The sequence below is a fragment of the Anthonomus grandis genome, chromosome 16 (assembly GCF_022605725.1).
Source record: "Anthonomus grandis grandis chromosome 16, icAntGran1.3, whole genome shotgun sequence".
NCBI classification, from domain to species: Eukaryota; Metazoa; Arthropoda; class Insecta; order Coleoptera; family Curculionidae; genus Anthonomus; species Anthonomus grandis.
Window position 1 is genome coordinate 16,526,346 of NC_065561.1, and position 15,300 is coordinate 16,541,645.

The 15,300-nt window shown below is 32.0% G+C and overlaps 1 protein-coding gene across 3 annotated transcripts in view; it reads left to right on the top strand.

Annotated features, from left to right (window-relative positions):
• The window catches only part of LOC126745832 (gem-associated protein 5-like), a 36,107-nt gene that overhangs the window by 9,279 nt on the left and 11,528 nt on the right, over positions 1 to 15,300 (top strand). For all 3 annotated transcript variants that reach the window (XM_050453852.1, XM_050453851.1, XM_050453853.1), the window contains exons 7-15: positions 3,457 to 3,654; positions 3,707 to 3,949; positions 4,007 to 4,178; positions 5,007 to 5,280; positions 5,333 to 5,523; positions 5,572 to 5,685; positions 8,919 to 9,090; positions 9,192 to 9,500; positions 14,942 to 15,089. In XM_050453852.1, coding sequence (XP_050309809.1) covers positions 3,457 to 3,654; positions 3,707 to 3,949; positions 4,007 to 4,178; positions 5,007 to 5,280; positions 5,333 to 5,523; positions 5,572 to 5,685; positions 8,919 to 9,090; positions 9,192 to 9,500; positions 14,942 to 15,089 — 1,821 coding nt within the window. The remainder of the gene's footprint in view (positions 1 to 3,456; positions 3,655 to 3,706; positions 3,950 to 4,006; positions 4,179 to 5,006; positions 5,281 to 5,332; positions 5,524 to 5,571; positions 5,686 to 8,918; positions 9,091 to 9,191; positions 9,501 to 14,941; positions 15,090 to 15,300) is intronic.

A 15,300-nucleotide genomic window follows, 5' to 3' on the forward strand; every position in this document is an offset into this window, starting at 1 on the left:
AGCAATTCGTTATTTAAAGCAGTAAGATTCTTCTGTTATTACGATTCTTCTCAAACGTATCCACAATATTATTGAGATCAATCTTTTTAATCCGATCTTTTTTAATGCTTAAAATAGAAATTGAGGAGTCTTTCATTCAGCATTGTAGTCCTTGAATAAGTTTTTACTCTACTTAAACAAGAGAATGATCTCTCTGAAGAAGCAGTTGATGCAGGTATTGTCATAGCTATTTTTGTTAAAACATACATATTTTCAAAAGCTGGATAATATTCTTCCAGCAGTTTCAATAATTCTCTCAGTGTTTTGATTTTCGATTTTTTAGATATTAATCTCTTTAAAAGGATGCATTCAGCTTTTAATGTTTCTTCGTCCCAATATGAGCAGATATTGGTATAGGAACCAGCATTTAACAAAAGGTCTGATAGCTTTAAAAAGTTTTCGTGTCCTGGCTGCAATGAACTTAATCCATTAAATAGCTTTTTATTATTTGAAAAGCGAGCTTGAAGTTCAGTTATTATTTTATCCAAAACTGAACAAAAACGCCAATCTTTAAACCTTTTTTCGATGTATCCAATTTATTTTCGGCCTCAAGCTCTGTAAAAAAACATTTTAAAACGAGCGGGTAGTTGTTTTTTACGTTTGGCGATTGCTTCTGACGAATCGCCACCGCCAGTTAGCGACCATAATATATTCACTCTTTCCCAAATGGCATCCCAATATGAATTTTCAACTCTCATTAATTGTAGTTGCTGAAGGGTCTCTTCTACCAAAATCTTTGCTCGGGCATAGTCCATATCTTTTGATTGCCAATAGTCAGATAAGGAAGATATTATGTTGAGAACATCTTTAAAACATACTATGTAGATGATAAAGGTTTTGGTTAAGAAATGCAATAGTCCTTTGGCCTCTAGCCCTCTGTCACTATTACGAGAAGATACTAAATATAAAGTAACATATAGAGATTCAAATGTATCTTCAAGCACGCTACACATTTTGTACTGAATGGAGCATCTTGTTTGTTGTAGGCGTTTCAGTTCTTTGGGTTGTTTGCCAGGATAAATTTTTTTTTGCACATTTAAAAATTCCGTGTGTATAGATGAATGACTCATGAAAATATATAACTGTTCTGTCATATTAAAAAATTGTGAGAGTTGTGGTATACCTTTACAACAATCTACGACTGCTAAGTTTAAGACGTGATTGTAGCAGTGTACGTAAACTGCACTGGGAACTTCTTTTTTAAATAACGCTTGAACACCATTCAGATGGCCACTTATTACACTAGCGCCTTCGCAGTATGCTTGTCCTACGCAGTTTTTCAACAAAATACCGTTTTTCAATAGGGTATTTTTAATTGTTGCAAATAATGAGGTCGCATCTAACTTTTCACAGTGAATAAATCCTAAAAATATTTCTCTAATTTCTGATTTATAAATGTATCTAATATAAGTATTGACATTTGTTCTTTTTTCGATAAATCTTTGGTCTCGTCGGCTAAGACTGAATAAAATTTAGCTTCGCTAATTTCATCTCTTGCAGATTGCAGAACTTCATTAGAAAGTATTGGCAGTAACTCATTTTGTATACTAGAATGAAGGTATTTTGCATTACCTGCAGCACTTGAGACTTTTTTTTAAACACAGGATCGTGATTAGCGACAAACTCCGTTAATTCCAAAAAGTTTCCTTTATTTGCACTCTCAGTGGATTCATTGTGGCCCCTTTGTGCAATTTCTAACTTACAAGTTAATAGAAGAATTTCAGCTAGTGTTTTAATGTAATACCGATTTTCTTCAATAAGTTCTTTGTTTTTATTTTTAATTAAATTTTCTACGCCACCGACGGAAGATCTTTTAAATTCATTATATTTCATTCATACAAACATTCATGCAAACATTCTTTATGTGCCAATGAGTTGCTGTGTGCAGTAAATCCGCTATTAGTTTCCATAGCCTTTTTCCACCTATTATACCCAGTAATAAATGATTTTTCCTTCACATCTGATTTGCAGAAGAATCTGCAGTAGAAACAGAAAGCTTTGTTTTCTATAACAGAATATTCCAGCCAAGGAAATGTTTTAAACCAATTTTTGTTAAAAGCTGTTAAACGATCTCCTATTTTTGTTCCTGGGTATTCTCGTAAAATTGGTTGTGAGGGCTTTTCATAAGGACTTTTTGACAAATCTAGGGGGAAAGAAAACTGACTGCAATTATTTTCTTCTCGTTCCACATTGCAACTTGACGTTGGGACCTCATTGATATCTTCATTCGATCTATCCGCGCTTTCTGGACCATTTTCATCTAGTTCAAGTTTCCCTCTTTCAATCTGCTCATTATTTTCGGTTTTTCTTTTTTTTGCCTAACTCAGCTACTTCACCATTTTCATTTTTTCTTTTATTGGGGTCTGGTGATGGTGATTTGCTTCTTATTGAAAAGTAATCTTTTATTGAACCCTTACTGGCCAGTTTGGTTTCTAAAAATAATACAGTTTTGTATGCATTTTCAGTTATTAAATAAAAAAAAAACTCACCTGTAGTTTAAAAATAAAACTGAATCAGGTGTTATACTATTAATTCTCAGAAAAATTATGGAAAACGAAATGCTAAAGAAAGCACACAAAAATTGTTTACTTGTCGTGGTATTAACGTACGCAACCAGTTAGTAATAGCTGATGACTAAAATCTAAAACACACAAAAAACGTTTCTGTGAAGCGGCCGAAACGCAAAGTGCACGTGTCCTTCAAGCCCGTTTCGAGTGATCGCCAAGACGCCAGAGGAGGCCGGGGCCCCTGATACTTAGTATTTTAGTTTTTTTTATACAAAGTTTCACATAAGAGTATCTATGTTTAATTGATTTATTTTGCACTCTTTGTATTTTGTTTAACAGATGTTTTAGTGCATTTCTCCAACAAACTATCTAAGTTTCTAAGATGGGGTTCAACAAAATTTTTATATAGTAGATTTTTTGCATGGTTATTTAGTAAATGACAGCATCTTTTAATTGTTCCAAGTATGGGACAAATTTTGTCACTTATTTAATTAATTATTTATATTCAATCCTAGATATTTAGTCTGTAACTTCTGTAATTTTAACCTTATTATATCACCTTTTTGTTTATCTTATTTATAATCATATGCACAGTTTTTGTTGTGCTTCACAATAAACACACCCATTTATAATATACATTTAAATGATAGTTTATCTCACTTTCTAAGTATTTAGTACTTTATTCAGCAGGGAAAACTAACACTGTATAACCTGAAAACATAAAGTAATTTGTTTTTAAACCAGCGCACTTAAGACGGTCCCCTGAATCCCATATTTATCAATTTTTCAAGTAATGGTTGTATATCGACCATGTCAAAAGCTTTTTAGATCTACAAAATCTACCTATCTATCTAAGATCTAACTAAACTTTTATTATTATTAATAAATGAATAAAAACTCCTTGCCTTAGAAACATATACATTTGGCGGGCCGGTACAGACGGAAGAATGCAGACGTTCCTAACGGTACCAAATAGGCCGATGCCAAAAAAGCAAAAAAGCTCCTCCGATAAATTATGGATTACCTTATGTTGGGTCACCCCTACGAAATTATTATCCTCTTCGAGAAATGCCGATCTGCTTCTGTGGACTTTACCCAGACCGATGGTGTAAGAACTAAATTTTTTATGAAGTTTTTTTTCTTACTTGTGTAATTTTCAGTCAGGCCAAATTCGTTCGAAAAATCCACAGGGATCATTGGTCCGTTTTGTTCAGCATTAAAGCGCCTATAGTCTATTTAAACGAATACAATTTCTTGCAAAGTCGCGAATTGAACGCGTGGACCACGGGGATGGACAGGCAACTTATCAATACAAATATTGATAATTTAAAAAAATTGGCTTGCTATCCTGCCTTTGGAGGTAGCATTAATTGCCTCGTAGGATCACCATTAGATCCAAATAGGTACATAAGTTAGTATTTGAGACAATGGAGTGAACTAAATAGTTTGATAATTTTTAGATTGGCAATAGGTACAGGCGAAGGAGTTGTAAATGTATGGGATTTAAGTAGAAACGAGACGAAAAATATATCGTTTTCGACTTTTTACCTAAAAATTTTGAGCTCGGTAACTGCTTTAGCCTGGCATCCTTCTATTGAATCTTCACTGGCTTGGGGCACTACAGAAGGGCGGGTAAGATCCTCAGACTACTGAATATTAATTTTTTTTTTGTAAACTATTTGATCAACAATTTAATAAAACCGCAAGTATTAAAAAGCATAGAAGCAAAAAGCATAAAAAATCAAATTTACGTGCTTTTATTTACAAGAAGTTCTATGCTTACAAATCCGAATTATGTAGGTTGATTCTCATATGCACTCTTTGCTGTTTTCGCCTAAAATCCAAAAACTACCCATTCAAAAAATAAAATACCTTAAATACCCTAAAATATAAAAAACGTAGTTACACACTTTACTCTATAGTTCTTAATGGATTATTTAATAAAAACAAACTAATACGACTTAGGTTACAATAAGGTTACCCAATAATGGTGGTTATAATAATTTCTTTTTTCTCTACCTTGACCCCTTTGCAATATACTGAAATCAAATAAATTTCACATTTGTCATAAACAAAAACACACGTTATTAAGATCAGTGATTGTGCGATTATTTTATAAACACGTTCTTTGTTTACATCAGCGGTCAGGGTTTTAGTCAAATTATAATATATTTATTCACATCTTGTTAAAAAACACTATTTTCACTTGGTTCTAACTTGCAATATAAATTTTCCCTACTTTATGTAATGTAATTTTACACATGCTTAATACACTCTTTAAAATTGTTTCATATGTTGTCCCTCCTCAACCCATTACTATAATTTTTGTCGTTTTTATCTCTTCATACATTTTGGCGCTCAATGAAGTCAACCGGCCTTAATAAAGACTAAAATATAAAAAGCTTTACTTAAAAATAGGGTTTGTAACGAGACATTATTAATAAGGTTTATCACGTTTAGATCGGTATTCAGGACGTCACAAACAAATCCAAAGGTCCCAAAGTGCTGCCGCACTTCTTTAAATCCCAAATTTTCAAACTTGAATGGGGTCCTTCGACGGACAATCCCAAATCGAGAAAACTGTTTGCCGTTAGCGAAAGCAAAATCGCGATTTTCGACATTGCGACCAACGAGAAAGTGGATCCCGTGTTGCTAGACTTACCGGACGATACCTCGGTGTACACCATGGCTTGGAAGCCCGATTACAGTATGCTTTTAGTGTCTTCTAAAACAGGTAAAAGGTTTAATTGAACGTTTGCAACCATAAAGTTTTATGGTACTTTCAGGCACGCTAATTTCATATACACCGGAGTTACTGATATCGGACATAACATATAATACGCATAAGATACAGTCGATTATTTGGCATCCGGATGCGGCGAGCGATGACGCTTCCGAATCTAAATATTGCAAAACGTTTGTTTCTGTTATTAAGAACTCCGAGTTCGCCGTGTTTGACTTAAATGTACCAATAAAGGTATGTCGAGGTCATTATTTAAAACAGAAATCGTAATCGTGATTTTAGGATGTAATTAAGACCACGACGTTTGAAAATCGAGGAGCTAGAATAAATGATATCGCTTGGAGTCCTTATAATGGAAGTCAGTTAGTTGTTGCTGATGATGCAGGGGTTGCACAGGTAAGATTTTTTTTCCATAAAATCTGATAATATGCCAATGACGTAAAATGCGCACAAATCAAACCACTTTAAACCAAAAAAATCAATAAAAAGGAGGGCCCACGTTGCCTTGATTAGGTTTATTTGACCGTGAATATATCCACATAAGCATAAGTAAAGTATAAATTTATTTAAAAGTATTTTAAATTTGATTTATTTAATAATATTTTAACACGATACACCCCCGGACACTGATTGTGTCGTCATAAACTATGTGCTATACTTAACGATAGCCAGGTGAGATGTTTGACGTCACCGGCATATTCTCTCATTTTATGGACTCTATAATGATTTAAATTCTCGGAAACCATAAGAGTTATAGACTCTGTTAAAGTTAAACTGTAGAAATAACTGAAAAAAAGTTTAACTTAATAGGTCGGAAAAGGCTCGAATAATTAAGGAGTGACTTATCAAAACGCATTTTGCCGACTTTATTATTGTCAATCTAGTTACGTTGTACATTGTTGTTTGTTTTGTTACACGTGCTGCTGCTTTTTTTGTGTTTAAATTTAAGTAAAGTAAATGCACTTTTTGTTGTTTATTACCAAAATAAAACATGAATCTTGATCAAGGTGTGTCGGTAGGTGAGCATAGTGAGAGTTCACTCAAAAGGTTAAAACGAAAATATAAAACAGAACAAGAATATGAAAATAGGTAAGTAAGAATGTGTATAGTGTGTATCTGTATGTGTGTGATGGTGTATAAGTGTATTAAAGTTAGTTTTTACAATATTCTATGCTAATAGGATTACAAAAAAGGATGTTACTGATGTGTACAAACAGTGGTTTTATTATAGACCTATCATTTCATTAGAACTCTTTTAACCATTTTTTTAAATGTTTTCTTTCTAGATATAAAGGCAAAGATTCAGTACTATAAAATTTCATTCTCCTTGCCAACACAGCGAGGGCCGATTTGGGTGTCTTGGGATGTATTGGAAAAAGGACTGTATTTTTTAAACCAGATAGAAGAGAGCAAGACAAGAGACTATCATTTTTGATGGATGTGTAAATACCTCTGCGTAGTCGCCCTCGAGGTCCACTAAGAAAAAAACAGCGTCACACTACTGCGGTAAAGTACTTTTTATTATCTGCAGAAAATGAAAAACTGTTTATTCAAAGTTTTTCCAAAAATTGTTTAATATTGGTCAAAGAAGATTAAACACGATTGCAGAAGGTATAAGAACTGGAACAGGTGTGATAAACAAGAGAGGGGGAGATTGCAAAAGTATTAGGTTTTCTGCAAAGTCATTAAAAGTGAAGGAATTTATTTCGAAGTTAAAAGCATGTGAAAGCCATTATGCTAGGAATAAAAGTAAGAGACTTTATCTGCCTTCTAGCCTTAGTGTTAATAAGTTATTTAAAATGTATAATGATAGCATGGGAGAACACCTTAGGGTTAAAAAGATATTTTTTTTAAAAATCTTCTCAACAAAATTTAACTTGGGTTTCGGTTCACCGGCTTTTGATACTTGTAGCTACTATTTAAGAACTAGATTAAGACTGCGATACAAGTCTGTGCAGACGGGCAAGAAAAGCAACATTTAATTGCCTGTTTGGCTATTCACAAGGCAAATGCTAAGGCTTTTCATGAACTGATGAAGGCTAAACCATATGGCAGTGTCACGTATGTGTTTGACTTACAGCTTTGAAGTCCAGCCTTTATCCAAACTTACTATTGGAGAGTTTTTTATGCATGCCAGGTATCTTTTTATTGTTTTTGCGTAACAGATGTCGAAATGTATGGGACGAAACACAGGCTGGTCGGGGATCTGAGGAAATAAGCTCAGCCTTAACCAACTTCTTGCAGAATATTCAGTTGATAATACCATTAACACCATTCGGCTCTTTGCAGATAGTTGTGGTGGTCAAAATAAGAACCAACATGTCATGCACGCTCTTGCCTATTGGTTGCTTAAAGAGTCTCCGCAATACGTAGAAAATATAACCTGTTTCTTTCCAGTTCGCGGCGACTCATACTTACCACCGGATCGAGTCTTTGGCCAAGTTGAAAAGAAAATGCGAGAGTTGAAGAAATTCTTGACCCTAGTGGATACCACAGAATTTATAAAGAGGTTACAGATGTCAACATTTTAGGAACCGATTGGCATATAAAAGATTATAAAGATTTAACTAAAATTCTTAAAAAAGTTGAAAGAATAAGTGAAATAAAAAGGATCTTTCTCCAAAAATTAAGAACTAATAAAGGGATAGAAATTAAAATTAAACTTGAGCCAACATATCGGTACGACGACACCTCAAAACAGTTTTCATCAATTTGCAAGAGAGGTTATAGCTTCAATAAAGACTTGAAAAATCTGTTCGACCCCTGACTAATAATATGAAACCGGAAAAGAAGAATGATATACGTATGCTTTTAGAAAAAAGATTTGGATTGATTTGGGAAGAAAAATTCCACTATCAACCTCCCGTTTTTACAATAAGGTGTTTCAAGAAAATTTGGAGGTAATAGACGACGCTGACGATCCGGAAGAAGAGTGTCTTTGTCTTGAGGAAGAAAAGGAACTAAAGCATATCTAAAATATAAGAATAAAACCTTTTGTTTTTTTTTAATAAATAAATCTTTCCTAAAAACCCCTAAATAGGTTTTATATTTTTATTTGTTGTTAAAATACTAATGAGTAAAACTAATAAAATACTAAAAAACTAAAAAATAGGTATTATTTCAAATTCCATATTTAGAGAAGTGACTTATCAAAGCGCATTTTGTCCTAGAATTTTATTACTTTTTTTAAAAACCTCTGCTATTTTTGATTTGAACAACGTAATATTTATATCTGCGGATGTATAACTCTCGATTTTACACATTATTTTACTCTAAACCATTTTGGTTTAGCTGTAAATCGTTTTTGCTCATTATTGAGAAACTGGATTTAGGTGACATAATGCACGTTGATAAGTCACTCCTCAATTCTGCAATAAGTACGTTGAATTCTTTATTAAAATGCTGCATGAATGAATGAATTGAATACTAAATGTGATGAATTACTATACTAAATAAATTTAAATTATATCCCAACACAGCAAACCAAATAAATCCTTAAGTTATACTGTCCTAGTAGCTAATTTAAATCAATTATGATTTAAATTTTACATTACAACTAAATTTGCCAAATTCCTAATTTATGCTCTAAAAGATTTTCTGTGGTTCTATGTATAAAATGTCCATTTTAGATTTACGATATAGAAACGAAAGTTTTATTATCTACTTATATGAATCCAACACTTGATCCCTTACTGTCAGTTCACTGGAGTCCAGTTGATTCAGATTATGTCATCGTAGGCACGCAGGCTCACAGGCTGGCTATTTGGAAGATTTCGGAAAATCCTCCCCTGGAAGAAAAAGGTACTAAACACACAAAACCTAGTTATTTATAAAACATTAATAGTTTATAATTACCTTATAGTTATTTAGGACTTATTTTATGTGTCTTAATTTATTTCTAGTACTTACCTCTCAAAGAAATAAAATTTCAAAAGCCCAACAGAAAGAAGTAAGTGACCAACTGATTAAAGAGAAAGAAGAACCAATAGTACCACCAGCGGAATTAAAAAAACCTGCGACCGAAAAAATTCAACTTGCGCCACTGTTTTATGCTATGAAGAATAATCCGGTAACGGATTTAGAAAAGCTTTTGGACTTTAAACTAGGCAAACTAGCTACCGAGTCTCCTATATGCGATAATGATGCAACTGTAGATATTTTAGACGTTTTCGGAAATTCAGGTGATATGGTGAAAGTGTTTAATCTCAACCGTGAGTATCATTTATTTATTTATTTATTTAGAATTCTGTTAACTTGTTATGTGTCAGTACAATTTAGTACTAAGGTGTGTGAAAGAAAACTTCTATAAACCGCAACAATGTAACAGGCTCTCGTTTTTTGGGTTTTGAATTTTTGTTTTGAAATTTAGAATATGTGTATAAGCTATGAATCAGTGGCGGATCTGGAGGGTTTTGGTAGGTGAGGCGAACCCCAAAAATTAATTATAATATATTTTCAAGTAATATAATTTAAAAACAATGGACTGTAACAGGTATTATAAAACGACCAAAAATTTAATACACCCACATTTAAATATTTTTAACTCCTTTTTGCAGAATAAGGCTATAAGAAATCGCAATTTTTTTAGATAATTCATTTCCAACAAAACTTTTATTATAAATTTGTTAGCTTTTGGAAAAAAAAAGTTGTACTAAAGTCTGCCCAACCAATCTGTAGCTAAGCGGTATCGGTGCGGGGAACGTGGTTGTAGACTAGACCCGCCTCATTTCATTCATTAAATGGCCAGTGACGTGCGAAATTTTATAAACCGATTACACAGATTTGAATGTATTAAATATTAAAAAATATGGTTTGGTTTTAATTTTAAAATAGGTATTTGTAGGTAAGATATTAATTTGGAAATTAAGGTCTTCTAAAACATTTTATTTGTAAATATGTAATAAAAAAATGACAGACAAGATTAGGGAAGTTTGAGATAAAAGTAAAGTAAAGAAAACACAAAATTTGTAATACACCTACTTAGTTTATTCACTTAAAATAAGAGTGCCGTACTCGATGCCTGGATATCGCGAGGGAAAGAGCACGGCAGATAATCCGAATTATGCTGTTTAAACATTGAATTTACTACATAATATGTATAATTTAAATTATTATTTAAATAAGTATAATCAATTTGTACCTTTGTTGAAGATATATTGCTAACCACTCCAGTAACAGTCTCACTCTGCCAGCATTTTTTAAACGTTAGGTCATTGTCTATCCAAGTTTCATCTAAATAGACAATATTGCGACTTTCGGCTCGGTGTTTTTTTATTTCTCTTAGGTATTTATACCTTAAAGATGTTATTTTTGGAAAATGTTCTTCTTCTGGCAATTTTTGCAACAGCTTTCTGCTAGTAGGCACAACTTTAAACCCATATAAATTCGATTTATTAGGTGTTTAACTATTTGAAAATGAAAGTTGTCGTCTAACTCCACCTTCGTCATTCGCGGTCTTTTTTTGCCGGGACTAGAAAGCATTTTGTTGGGGTCCGTCCGCATTCTTTCTTCATCTTCTTTGTGAATTTTTTTCACCATTGAAATGCTAACGCCAGTATATTGAGATACTCTTTCAAGTTTGCGCTTTACTGGTAGATTAACGAAGTTATTAGTAGCTTCTTCATTGCAAACCCTAAAAATTTGTACAAGAAGTATATAATCCTGATATTCAATTTTTTTTAGTCGTCGTTCCAATTCATATTACTTATATTTATACACATTTTATATTCAAAATGACCAACATTAACTAAATTTTTTTGTTTGTAAAGCAATCGAGCTTGGTTTTATTTCATTGAATATGATTTTTATTTATTACAACATTAGGTACATAACTTTTGAAATTTAGTGTCGCATAAATTATGATTTTATTTTAATGTTTTTTTTTCATAACTGTGCTTAGGCTTTATAATTCTCTTATTATTATTTTACTTACCTATAAACATTCGCAATCACTTCCCTTGTCTCGCTATGAATTGTCTTTCTATGAATAAAGTTATTCATTTTAACGTAAATAACACAAAACAACAACAAAACAGCAACAACAATAATAGCAAATAAACTAAACTATGCTACACTACTCAAAAGTCATAGGTCATAAATTAAGTAGGTACCTAAAAATACAACAATAAAAACAGTTTAATAGCTCAAAAGTATTAACATACGCCGCCGCCACTGAATCCGCAAGAAATCGATATTATTCCGAAAATTACACAAAACCTGATAGGATGCGATTCAATAAGATAGAGAAAAACAGAGCGCTGCATAAAAATAATAAATTAATGGCCGCGATGTCATCAACCAATCACCTGTCCCCAAACAGCGAGATGCTTCCGCGAAAGCACTACGTTGCCGGCTTTGTAAGTTTTATTAGGAATTTCGGATAAATGTTAGTCAATATTGGATTTTATAATATGCAAAACATTAGCAAATAGAACTAAAAAATATGGTTTAAACTGCATTACATTATTTATTATCTTTTTTATGATTAAATAGCTTAATTTTACCATTATATTTACTTTTTATTCAATACTATTTCATTTTTGCAGTAAGACGTGACAACGCTTCAAAATTTCGCCCGCATTCTTTTCGTAGACACAGATCCGACGGTCAAACTATACTTACCTTGATTTAAGTTGAAATAAAGCATTTTAAAGAATTAAAGTTTCAAACAATGCAACGTTTATAACAGTTATTTATTATTGTAATGTATTTAATACATGCGAAAACAAACAAAAAATTAACCTCTATACCAGACCTAAATAACAAATTTTAAAAGAAAAATAAGCTAACAAATTAAACTTTATAAACTAACTCAAGGGCTCGATTTTTAGTTACTAAAAAAGATTTTATAATTTTTTCATAAAAGTCCTCTTTGTCTGTTTTGGAACCAGTCATATCATTAATAAGCGACTTTTCGATTGACAAGAGTGCAAGGTCAGATAACCGGTCTTGATTCAATAGTATTAGGAAGGTAAGTCTTTATTCTCTTGAGGCAAGAAAAATGTCTTTCCACACTTGCACTTGCAATAGGTAAAGTTAATATGAGCATAATAAGTTTAGTTGTATGCGGAAAAACATCTTTTAGGTCGTTTGTGAGTATATTAAATATTTGTTGCGGACTACAGCCTGAAAACTGTTCATCGCCAAATATTATTTTTAGTTCAGTTTTTAACGCAAGTCTTTCCTTTTCAAAAATTTTGTAATTTTTAACTAGGTTTGCCAACAAATCTTCAGGAAATATCCTTCTAAATTTTATAAAGTTATTGCATTCAATTAGCGCTAAAAATTGTATGCCTGTAAAGTTCTTAAATCTTTCTGTTAATTGTACAACTATTGTATCAAGAATTTCAAAATAAAAACCTTTCATATTTTCGTCAGACTTTTCTTTAAGATTATGAAAAACTAATGGTTTGTTTGGCATTATTAACTAAATTAGCTGATTTTGTTTTTAAATTATAAAAAATATCATCCGTCCCTAATTCGCGTAGTTGCGTAATACATGTATCAACATATTTTTTGCATAGGACAACATCAAATGTTTTTGTTTGTAAAATGTCATAAAGAAAATCTGTTTTTAAGAAAATTTCGCTAAACACATTTAAAAGAAATACAAATTCAAATTCTAAAAAAGATTTTAGAAATCCTTTAGCACTATTAATAGAGACCGCACCTGAAGATCGATCATTCATAATATTTTCTCTGGATCTGGATGCCCATCTGGTTTCGCAAAAGGACGGGGTTTGTTTACCAATCAGGTTGTCTGCAACCACTGTTCGTTTGGCCGACTGATAAAAGAAATTAGGGATTCCAGATAAAGTAGCAAAAAATATTCGACATTCCTTAATAAATTTGCATCCGTCTTGAAGTACCAAATTTAGTTTATGGGCTGAACAGTGAATAAAAGTTGCTTCATGAGCATCATTTTTAATTTTCATTTGCAAACCGTTAATGTGACCAGCCATGACACTTGCTCCGTCATAGCACTGTGCCACGAGCTTTTCTCTGTAATTAAATCGAGATAAAACGCTGGCAACTAATGTGTATAAGGCTTCTGAAGTTCGGTCATCGCTCACATCGTAAAAACCCAAAAATCGTTCATAAATATTCAGAGATTTTTTCTCTACATATCTTAGTGACACTGAGATTTTTCAGTAATGTCGGTGGTATCATCTACAATTACGGCAAAAAACTCCGTGTCTTTAAGTTGCTGATTAATATCTTCTTTAATTAAAAAAAAAAAAAAAAAAAAAAAAAAAATCCTTTTATTACCATTCAAAATTATTAAACATTATTACAGAATATACAAAACAATTCTATAATTCAAAATTACAACAATTTGTTTGGTAATCGGAGTGCAACGCGATTTTTATAAAAAAAAACCGATACACATGCAAGTACATAGATTACTTGTACATGTGCTGTACAACCCGTGTTCCTAAATAAACTATTTTCTAAAAAACGTAATATTATGTATTTACAATAAGGTCCATACCAAAATCAAAAGAGACAATATGTGCATTTTACAATGAACTAGCTAGAGAGTGGCTATGAAGCTGGGCAAAAAGAAAAACAAAAGAATCCAAAGACGAGCGAGAACGGTATAGGGGCGAGCACGGAGGGTAGATAACAGACGAGTGAGAATTCAATTTTAATGTAAATATTTGCAATTAGCAAGATCAGGTGTGCAGAACATTAATTAAAACAAAAATACCATTTTATAAAATACGGTCACATTAGGTTACCATAATTTGCGTGTTTAAGAGATATTTTTTTAAGTTTATAATAAATTTTTTAGGCGAACATTCCTTTATATAAATAGGTAGTTCATTCCACATCCGAATGCCCATATATAAAAAAGATTTCTTAAAGGTTGCTGTTCTATGTAAAGGAATTCTAAGCAAATGGGGATTTCTTGTATTATAAGGAACATCTTGATTAAAAAATAAATTTCTTAAATTTGCAGGCTGTCCGGTTTTCATTATTTTATAAATTAAATTAAACATATGGACTTTCCTTCTATTGCTCATATTCAGAATTAAATTAGAATTTAAATATGGAGTTATGCGGTTTCTAGAGGCAATATTAAAGAGCTCTAATCGTCAAACAGTTTAGAGTAGCGACTCAACACCGAAAAATCGCTAGCGTGAAAGTGTAGATAATTCGTAAATCTCGGACACCGATAATAAAAGGTAAGGTCTCACAACAGCGTTTTCCGAGTTTTTAGTTAATCTCATTAAGTGTTTACAGTCCACTAAATTACCTTTTTTTTTCATCGTGAGTTAACTAACTTTTTAATTTTATTTTTTATTTGAACTCAGCGCAATTAATCAACATTATTTTTGGTTGGTAATTACTTCATTTATGCAAACAATTTAATTATTTTGAATGGTTTTGGAACAAAACAATTTTTCAAGCTTTTTAATAAAAAAGTAGGTTACTTTATCTACTTCCTTTATATCAAATATGCTACCATTACAATTTTCAACAATTAATTTATTTAAATCTGACCTATTGAAATTATTTAGTGCAAAAAGATGCAATAAAAGTGATTTTATCAATGTTTAGAGGTGGTTTACTTTGATCCAGCCAAATTGATTGATTTTTGCATTAGATCATTAAAATAAATTATTATAAAGCACTTTTTATGTTATAGAACGGACGCTTAGAAAACAAGGAAAACACCGCCAAGGGAATATATTAGCGTTGTTTCAAGGTGACATCAGTACAGTCGTTAAAGAAGCCATTGAGCAGAGACGTGTCGATCCTTGGATTATAAGTTTTTGTCCTATGGTCTCGCCCAAGTAAGTAATCGTGATTTTTTTACTAGGGAGATCAAAATTGAAGCAATTTTATTAGCTTGTGTCTCTACTATTTTTTGTTTAATAATTACTACTTGCAATTTCTTAAACTGTGTTTACTTTTACTCGTAGACCGCAGTATTGATTTTATTTTATTTTTAAAAATTTTACTACAAGGCACAATGTTCGTTAAACTCGGCTGTTCATCCATAAT